The 10,827-nt window shown below is 42.7% G+C and overlaps 1 protein-coding gene across 1 annotated transcript; it reads right to left on the bottom strand.

The window, feature by feature from the left end:
* Positions 1 to 9,206: 9,206 nt before the first annotated feature.
* On the bottom strand, positions 9,207 to 10,604 carry HSPB3 (heat shock protein family B (small) member 3). The gene has a single exon (XM_040335811.1). The coding sequence runs from the start codon at positions 10,492 to 10,494 to the stop codon at positions 10,069 to 10,071; it is 426 nt and encodes a 141-aa protein (XP_040191745.1). The 5' UTR covers positions 10,495 to 10,604; the 3' UTR covers positions 9,207 to 10,068.
* Between the last annotated feature and the right edge of the window lie 223 nt (positions 10,605 to 10,827).

The following is a 10,827-nucleotide window of genomic DNA, read 5'->3' as shown; positions in this document are numbered from 1 at the left end:
AACACTCCATCCCACCCCTCCTTCCATCACTCATCTACCTTGTCCCAGGAGCTAACACTCCATCCCATCCCTCCTTCCATCACTGATCTACCTTGTCCCAGGAGCTAACACTCCATCCCATCCCTCCTTCCATCACTGATCTACCTTGTCCCAGGAGCTAACACTCCATCCCATCCCTCCTTCCATCACTGATCTACCTTGTCCCAGGAGCTAACACTCCATCCCATCCCTCCTTCCATCACTGATCTACCTTGTCCTAGGAGCTAACGCTCTGCCCCATCCCTCCTTCCATCACTGATCTACCTTGTCCCAGGAGCTAACACTCCATCCCACCCCTCCTTCCATCACTGATCTACCTTGTCCCAGGAGCTAACACTCCATCCCACCCCTCCTTCCATCACTCATCTACCTTGTCCCAGGAGCTAACACTCCATCCCATCCCTCCTTCCATCACTGATCTACCTTGTCCCAGGAGCTAACACTCCATCCCATCCCTCCTTCCATCACTGATCTACCTTGTCCCAGGAGCTAACACTCCATCCCATCCCTCCTTCCATCACTGATCTACCTTGTCCCAGGAGCTAACACTCCGTCCCATCCCTCCTTCCATCACTGATCTACCTTGTCCCAGGAGCTAACACTCCATCCCATCCCATCCCTCCTTCCATCACTGATCTACCTTGTCCCAGGAGCTAACACTCCATCCCTCCTTCCATCACTGATCTACCTTGTCCCAGGAGCTAACACTCCATCCCATCCCTCCTTCCATCACTGATCTACCTTGTCCTAGGAGCTAACGCTCTGTCCCATCCCTCCTTCCATCACTGATCTACCTTGTCCCAGGAGCTAACACTCCATCCTATCCCTCCTTCCATCACTGATCTACCTTGTCCTAGGAGCTAACACTCCATCCCATCCCTCCTTCCATCACTGATCTACCTTGTCCCAGGAGCTAACACTCCATCCTATCCCTCCTTCCATCACTGATCTACCTTGTCCCAGGAGCTAACACTCCATCCTATCCCTCCTTCCATCACTGATCTACCTTGTCCCAGGAGCTAACACTCCATCCCTCCTTCCATCACTGATCTACCTTGTCCCAGGAGCTAACACTCCATCCCTCCTTCCATCACTGTTATACCTTGTCCCAGGAGCTAACACTCCATCCTATCCCTCCTTCCATCACTGATCTACCTTGTCCCAGGAGCTAACACTCCATCCTATCCCTCCTTCTATCACTGATCTACCTTGTCCCAGGAGCTAACACTCCATCCCACCCCTCCTTCCATCACTGATCTACCTTCCAGCACTGCCTTAACCCTCTCCAGTGGCAAGCTTCACAGGATGCCATTGGAGTCCTCATCCACTCCTCCATGATGACATCACAAAGCTGGTGGATGTTGGAGACCTTGTGCTCCTCCCCTTCCATTTGAGGATGCCCCACAGATGCTCAATAGGGTTCAGATCAGGAGACATGCTTGGCCAGTCCATCACCTTTACCCTCAGCTTCTTTAGCAAGGCAGGGGTCATCTTGGAGGTGTGTTTGGGGTCATTATGTTGGACAACTGCCCTGCTGCTCAGTCTCAGAAGGGAGGGGATCATGCTCCGCTTCAGTATGTCACAGTACATGTTGGCATTCATGATTCCCTCAATGAACTGTAGCTCCCCAGTGCCGGCAGCACTCATGCAGCCCCAGACCATGACACTCCCACCACCATGCTTGACTGTAGGCAAGACACACTTGTCTTTGTATTCCTCACCTGGTTGCTGCCACACACGCTTGACACCATCTGAACCAAATAAGTTTATCTTGTGCATCATCTTTAGAAGAGGCTTCCTTCTGGGACGACAGTCATGCAGACCAATTTGATGCAGTGTGCGGCATATAGTCTGAGCACTGACAGGCTGACCCACCCCTTCAACCTCTGTAGCAATGCTGTCAGCACTCATACATCTATTTCCCGAAGACACCCTCTGGATATGACGCTGAGCACGTGCACTTCTTTGGCCAACCATGACGAGGCCTGTTCTGAGTGGAACCCATCCTGTTAAACTGCTGTATGGTCTTGGCCACCGTGCTGCAGCTCAGTTTCAGGGTCTTGGCAATCTTCTTATAGCCTAGGCCATCTTTATGTAGGGCTGCAATTCTTTTTTTCAGATCCTCAAAGAGTTCTTTGCCATGAGGTGCCACGTTGAACTTCCAGTGACCAGTATGAGAGAGTGAGAGCGATAACACCAAATTTAACACACCTGCTCCCCATTCACACCTGAGACCTTGTAACACTAACGAGTCACATGACACCTGGGAGGGAAAATGGCTAATCGGGCCCAATTTGGACATTTTCACTTAGGGGTGTACTCACTTTTGTTGCCAGCGGTTTATACATTAATGGCTGTGTGTTGAGTAATTTTGAGGGGGCAGCAAATTTACACTGTTATACAAGCTGTACACTCACTACTTTACATTGTAGCAAAATGTAATTTCTTCAGTGTTATCACATGAAAAGATATAATAAAATAGTTACAAAAATGTGAGGGGTGTACTTACTTTTGTGAGATACTGTATATACACAGTTTGTAGACGCTATAACTTTCACACAAACCAATTAATATACACTGATTTGTTTTTTGACAAAGTGTAGCAGTATACATTTTTGCCTAAATTTATGAGAATTATTTATTTGCAAAATGATATAACAGAAATGAAGAAAAAAATGCATTTTCTGTCTTTTTTTTGTTTATTTAGCAAGGAATAAAAACCTATACGGTGGAACCTTGGATTACGAGGCCTAATCCGTTCCAGGAGAATGCTCGTAATACAAAGCACTCGCATATCAAAGCGAGTTTCCCCATAGAATTCAATGGAAAGAAAATAATTTGTTCTGCTTTGACTACTATGGCATGCAATACTGCATGTGACCAGAGGTGGGGGCGCCGAAGAGCTTCGGAAAGGCTCGGGGATAGCTTGGCTGAACTCAGGAAGGCTCAGGAACGGGGTATTTCCACGTTTTTCAGGGTATTTCCGATCGGCTCCGGCACCCCCACTCCTCTGGCCAAATACGGTATTGCACACCGCTGTGCCTTGAATCCTACTCGTTTTGCGAAACAACACTCATAAACCGAGTCAGGATTTACCAAAAATAAATGCTTGTATTGCGAAACGCTCATTAACCGTGTTACTCGCAATCCGAGGTTTCACTGTATTCATCTGTTCAGATCACAATAGAAGCAGTGTAAATGGAATATTAAAGTGGATATAAACCCAATTTTTCACCCAACGACGTGCTGAAAAAAACGAAGTTTAATGCTTCCAAGCATGCGTCGACTTGATTCTGAGCATGCATGGATTTTTAACCGATTACATTTATATATATATAACCATCTTCTGAAATTCGAAATTCATATAGAATGAACTCAAATTCAAATAGAAAAATATTAGAATAGAGCAGAATAAAATATATTTATATATATATATATTTTTTATTATTCTACTCTTCTAATATTTTTCTATTCGAATTTGAGTTCATTCTATATGAATTTCGAATTTCAGAAAATGGAAGATAGATAGAAGAAGCCAGGTCATATTCTATTGTATTTGATTACATTCTATTAAATTCCATTCTGTTCTTTACTATTCTTTGATTTTCATTCTATTGTTTTATTATTTTATATTCTATTTTATTGTATTCTTTTTTAGAAATCGATTTATATTTTTTAGATTTTGATTCAAATTTGCTTTCAATTTTCATTCAAATTTGTTTTCGAATCGAATTGTTTTCGAATTCGATTCGAATAGAATTTGTTTTCGAATTAGATCGAATTTCGTCCGCGGGTTTTCGATTCGAAAACGTTCGTTCGGATTTGGTTAAATTCGTTAATATTACAATTCGGGAATTCGTATGCATCCGAATGTCCGAAAAATGTGTCCGAATTTCGATTCGGAACGAAACTAAATGCACATGCCTAGTCCAGATCTAAATCCCATAGAGAACCTGTGGAGAGATCTCAAAACAGTAGTTGGAAAAATGAACCCTTCCAATCTGAGAAGGGTTGGAGAAAGAAAAGTGGTCCAAAATTCCAGTAGAGAGGTGTACGAAACTCATTGATTGTTACAGGAAGCGATTGATTTCAGTTATTTTTTCTAAGAGGTATACTACCAAATTTTTATCTGAGGATGCTAATACTGGATGTGAAATGTGTCAGATTTGGCTTTTCGTTTCTGCCTCTTTTTGTGTCATACCAATACAAACAAAAGAAATAAATACGATAATATCTAAACATTTGCAACAATTTTCTGTGTTATGTGAAATGCAGGGGTGCCAATATGTTTGGCCATGACTGCATGTAGTGCAAGTACCTGATTGCAGTTCAAAATCCTAGTGTGTGCCAGTTTGATATGACGATAACAGAATGGATATGTGAAATGAATGAAATACAATACATGGAAGAACAGATAAGAGAAGAAGGTTATATAAGAAATCAAATGCCAGGGATATGGCAAAAATGGGAAGAATTTCGGTCCTCAACAAGAAAGATAGAATACTTATAAATGGAAAGGAACAATCAACCCCTTAAGGGGGTGTAGGTGGAAAAGAAGGAGGGAATAGGAGATGCAGGTGTGGTGATGTGCGTTTTTTTTTTGGTATAGCAGGGTGAATGGGATTGGAAAGATAGTAGAAGTAGAAGTGAGATTGTAGAATTCCTGAAGAAGAAGGATGGGAATAGGGAAGTTAATAGATAACAATTAAGGTCCTTTATCGACACACAGGAGAAGAAGTAAATGTATATTTTCATGAATTTTGTATAATTGTAAACTTTTTTTATAAATCAATAAAAAGAAATTGAAAACAGTATGAAAGCATACTGCAAACTATAGTGAGCCACATATGCAAAAAAAATAGTGAATGTATAGTGACACCTAGTGCATTTTTTATGAAAAATAATGTTTTGCTAGTGTTGCGAAAACGCTCTGTTTGGTCAACACATAATCACTGTACTCTTACTTTTTTTTATAAACTATTATTACCCATGATCTGGGCTTGCCAACTCGCTCTCCCAGAGCAGGAGGTCGCGGGCCATTGGTTCGGCACCCCAGTCTTAATGACTTATTTTATTTTTTATGCAATCTATAGACAAAAACATAAAAGAAAATGCTTTTTTTCTCCCCCTACTTTAACCAGTGTTGATTTGAATACAACCAGTGCTATGGTTGATTAAAAAATAATTAAATCTCCTATCGTTTATCCCACTATGGGCTCTTTCACACGGGCGGACCGTATGTCCGCTTTTTCATCCATCCATGTACGGATGAAAAAGGGACATACATTGGTCCCTATAAGATCGCAGGTGTCAGCGGATGAACATCCGCTGACACCTGATCATGCCCGGTTCCGCAATTCTCCGATTCTGCAGACGGAGGAAAACCCTATTTTTCCATCCGTGATCAGATCGGGTGAACGGTCCATGTTCATCTGATCCCCCCATAGAGGAGAGTGGAGAAAAGACAGGGCGGTCCCTGCACAGTGTGCGCAGACCGCACTGTCATCCGCCGGCTCAGCGGGGATCAACGGAGCGATCCCCGCTGAGCAAGCGGAGGTTCACGGGGCAGATCATCACTGATCCGCCCCGTGTGGAAGAGCCCTTATAATGACATTAAAATGACACTAAAATTACATTTCGGGTACAAAGAATTGCAAAATGCAAAAGTAACTCAATGATTCAAGGATTTTTGGGGATCTTTTATTATTTGCATATGTTATTAATGTGACACACACAAAAAATATTAACAAAGAAAACAAATGAAAATGATATAAGGTTTAAATGTTAATGGGTAAAAAAAATTGAAATAATAAAAGTAAAATCACATTTTATTTAAAAATGTTTTTCTCTTTTTTAAGTTTTAGGCCCCTTTTACACATGCAGACTGTTTGTTGTCGTTGACGGATGAAAAAACAGACATCAATGCATCTCAATCGAAAAACGGATGGAGATGGATGATCATTCATTTACATCTGCTTCTGTCAACATCCCTTTTTTGGAAAGCATCAAAGTTCTATTTTTCGCCCTTTGAAAAAATGGATCAGACAACATTAGATGAAAAACGGACAAACGGTCAGTTTTTGCATGAAAGAATGGCTCCGGTACTCAAGTGTTTAAGGACTCTAGCTGGCAGATGTAAAAAACTGATGTAAAAAATAAAAAAAACATGACTGAACTGATGAAACAAATGGTCTGCAAGTGTGAAAGGGGCCTAACCAGAAGGGTTGTTTTAATCAATATCATATGTAGATCAAATCACCCCCTTGATCTGAAGCTGAATGGAAAATGCACACAGGTGGGAATTGAGGTGAAAACCGGTCTGCAATTAAACTTTGTTTATATCAGTTTATAATTGCAGGTGCTATTTAATAATAGCTATCACTAAAAAAAAATTGAGATTCTATATTTTAGTTCCAGTGCCCCACCTTACCCCCAAAAGGTTTTAGATCTACCCCATAATCCACATTAACCAAGAGATGTCCATGTATAAGTGTGGAGTGGTCTCTCCGCGTGATGTCATTGAATGGCCACACTATATACTATATAAGAGATGTCAGACGGTGGGTGACATCACAACGGAGGAAGACAGCCTCAGGACAAGAGTGGGCTTTTTTGTTTTTAGCGGGTATCCGGCAGCATCGGGAGAGACATCAGTGGAAGAAGACGGCTTGGGGAGAAGACAGTACCGGGAAAGACGGTGGCAGGAGAAGACGGCACCGGGAGAGGTGGGAGAAGACAGCTCGGAGCTATTTTTAATGGGTAGGGGTACCATGGGGGGGTCCGGGGGTCCCCTTGTTAAAGGATCTGGGGGTCCCCTTGTTAAAGGGGGCTTCCAGATTCCGATAAGCCCCACGTGCCCGCAGACCCCGACAACCACCGAACAGGGTTGTCGGGAAGAGGCCCTTAACCCCAACAACATGGGGGCAAGGTGCTTTGGGGTGGGGGGGCGCAGAGCCCCCCTGCCCAAAGCACTCACCCCCCAATGTTAAGGGCATGCGGCCTGGTATGGTTTAGGGGGTGGGGTGCTCGCTCGTCCCCTCCCTTTCCTGACCTACCATGCTGCATGCTCATATATGGGTCTAGTATGGATTTTGGTGAGACCCCACACCATTTTTTTTCGTGAATTTTTTTAGCCGCAATTTTTTTCTTACATTCAGCTGTAAGCTGAAAGTCCATTGACAGCTGATGACTTATCGGTTGTTAAGGACATGGTGGCCGGCTTCCCAACCTTCTCCTTAGCAATCAGTTATATACAGTGAATGTAAAAAAACCCACAAAACATGGTTACAAAAATGCAGAAAGCACAACAAAAAGCACTGCAGAAATGCTCAAAAGCAGCATGCATAGATGTGAATCGAGGCTAAGGCAGTACAATAATTTAAATAAATTATAAGCAATAATTATAAACATGCTGTATCCAATTAGATTTAAACTTACTGTAGTCGGGTCAGTAAAAAATCATTATGATTGGTTCCTGCCCCTTTCATATTGTCTCTGCCTTATCGAATAAGCTTGTCAGTCTACAATATGAAGATAAACTGTGATGGAATATTGTGGTTGCAGGGGAATCAGATGTCTTCCGCCCAGATGATGTCACTCAAATGTTGAGCCTTCACACTTGTGTTTGATGTGTAGGACCAGTAAAATGGGAGTCATATCCAATTTTGATCAAAAATTACGATAGAAGCTTTCCAATAACCACTTTGACACTGTAGTCACAAAATCTCTCTTTGTTTGTTTAATCCAAGCAAGAGTCCAGGCTTTGCTTTAGTATCACTTTATGAAATTCCACAAGTTATTTATTTGTCCTGGAAAATAATTTCCTGTCATTTCAACCTCCACAGTCTTCCTTTTGTTCAGTTTTATACCTTCACTATCCATGCAGCAACATCAAACAGCCATTGTGGACAGGTTCATCTTCAGTAGTGATATCATGGTAGCACAAAAATGTAAACTCTGAACTTCAATGTCCACAAACCAAAACAATTTGAAGGGCTGGCCATCAGAGCTTATGCCACTCAAATGTTATTATTAGCTTATTCATAAAGACTTAGGCTGGGTTGACACTGATGTGGCCACGGGTCACAGCAGGGGGCCCGGTGCGTCCCTGTTCACTGATTCAGGTGCGAATCAGGTCCGGATTTTTTCCTGAATTTGCACCTGAAATGGAGCCAAAGATGCACAGGACCCTTTTCCAATGCAGACTGCGGCCACCTCTAAGGCCCCATACTCACGACCAAACATGTCTGCTGAAACTGGTCCGCGGGCCAGTTTCAGCAGACATGTTCGGTCGTGTGTGGGCGCGAGCGGGCCGAATTCCAGCAAACATTTGCCCGCCGGGCCTTTTCCCAGCAGACAAATATTCCTGGACTTGTTTTAAAACAGTCCGCTGGAATCCTGCCCGCTCGGACATGTACGGTCGTCAGTACAGACCTACCGTACATGTCCAGGCGCCCGCCGTCCCTCGCATGCGTCGCATGACTTCGACGCATGCGTGGAAGCATTTTAAAGGCGGGCCGCCCACGTCGCTGCGTCATTGTCGCGGCGACACCGCGTCATCGACGCTGCGACACCGCGGACATGCCCCGCGTATTGTTTACGCGCGGACTTCTGTACGATGGTGTGTACAACCATCGTACAGAAGCCCTCTGGCAGACATGTATGGTGAAAACGGTCCGACGGACCGCTTTCACCATACATGTTTGTTCGTGTGTACCCGGCCTTAGATGTGAAAACCGGCTCCATTGAGAGCCGATCACACTCTGTCATGCAAATTGAATGTGGGGAAACCCACATCCAATTTGCATCACTGTGAACCCAGCCTAATGCCATGTACACACGATCGGTTCATCCGATGAAAACGGACCGATGGATTTTTTCATCAGATATCCGATGAAGATGACTTTCATCAGTCTTGCCTACACACCATCAGTTAAAAATCTGATCGTGTCCAACGCGGTGACGTAAAACACAACGACGTGCAGAGAAAAATTAAGTTCAATGCTTCCGAGCATGCATCGACTTGATTCTGAGCATGCGTGGATTTTTGACCGATGGATTTCCCCACAGACGATCGTTTTTTTCTATCGGTTTTTTAACCATCAGATAATTTTAAAACAGGTTCTAAGTTTTTTTTCACCGATGGGAAAAAAAACAATGGGGCCCACACACGATCGGTTCGTCTGATGAAAACGGTCCGTTTTCATCAGACGAACCGATCGTGTGTACAGGGCATAAGAGCAAAGTACAGTAACCAATAGCAATCACAATGAAGTTGTTCAATGTTCAGATTTCAGCAAAGTGAAATCCAATTAATAATGATTACAGGTTGCTACAGATTTCACAGAAACAGCATTATTGGTAAGATTTCGGCATTTGAGTTACTGATTATGTACACACACCACCAACGTTCTGAGTAGACCCTTCCTCTTTTTGATTTATGATGGAGAATAGTCAGAAACACCCTTGTTGTATGGAACACTAGTCAGGAACACTAACCATCCTGTGGATATCAACTCACCATTGCCATGTGTTGCTCCACTGCGGGGCAGGTAAGTGAGCCATTTCTGGTAAGTGATATTCTGAAGTGTTTCTGCCAATGACAGACAGAGAGGCAGCAATGTGTGGAACCAGGTGAGTTTTTCTTCTGCTCTGCAAAGCGTTCCTGTTACTAACAGTTTAGTGTCAGCTAGGGTTCAACCAATACCGATATCGGTGCCAATACTACATTTGAAAAAAAATCAAGTGACTGAACCCACCTTTACCTAAAATATCACTTTCTTTCTTTTTTTTTGGAGCTTTTAGCAACATGATTGCTGCAGTTTGTCAAACACCACTCTGAGCCTTGAAGAGTTCTGCTTCCAATGAACACTCCATACTCTAATTACTAATGAATCTGTGTACTATCTAGACTTCATATAGTTTCATCGTAGGTTAATGCAACATCTAAAGTAACACAATAATCAATCCTAATAGAATGTGATGAGCAAACATTCTGAAAAGCTGAGCGGGTCAAAAAGATCTCATTTACTAGTAAATACGAATAGCCAAAACTCCATCATGGCAGAAGACAGCAGACAAATCCTTCAACTCAGTGTTACTCGGTACTTTATATGTTCTCATAAAGCTTCTTGAAACAAATCCATGTTCATCCATTCTTCTCCCATGTTCAGCCTTAACTATGAGCCATCCTTCAAAAATTTGAATAATGATGTCTTCTGGCCGAAACTGGACCACATCCAGTAGGATCTCCAAGGGTTCAGAATCTTCGGCACCATCTGCCCTGTTGCTGTCCAAGTCTACCTTCCTTTTTTTCTCTGGATATTCAAGACATTGAGGTCCAGGCAGAGCATAAAGGGAATGATCCAGAATCAAATCTTCAAGATTCTTTCCAGCAAATATTTCCCTGTGTCTGACTGGGGTTTCTATCCAGTGTCTAATGGTGAACCCCTCCATGGTATACAGCTCAATGCTCAGCAAGTACAATTGTCTGACTGCTGAAATGAGAGACAAGGTCCACTGGATACAATAACTCTCGCTTAAGCTGATATATTTATAGTGGCAGAGCTTTCAGTATCTATCCTGAACTGTTTTATAGCCATAAGGATTAATGTTGATTATTTTTAAACAATACGTCAAAGGTTTTTTTTTGGACCCTAATCTGTTGTCTGTCTAAACTGTGGCTTAGTCTTTCAGCAGTTATATTAATGTTTGGATAATTGATGTTATGACCAATTTTATCACTACTAAAACAATAAGCCACGTATTGTAACAGAAACTCCAGTATAA

This window comes from Rana temporaria, chromosome 1, assembly GCF_905171775.1.
Source record: "Rana temporaria chromosome 1, aRanTem1.1, whole genome shotgun sequence".
In the NCBI taxonomy this organism is placed as follows: domain Eukaryota; kingdom Metazoa; phylum Chordata; class Amphibia; order Anura; family Ranidae; genus Rana; species Rana temporaria.
This window is presented reverse-complemented; position numbering and strand designations above follow the sequence as displayed.

What these genes read in the sequence shown, in the direction of transcription:
- HSPB3 (XM_040335811.1), bottom strand. Translation starts at nt 10,494, where the DNA reads ATGGAGGGGTTCACCATTAGACACTGGATAGAAACCCCAGTCAGACAC.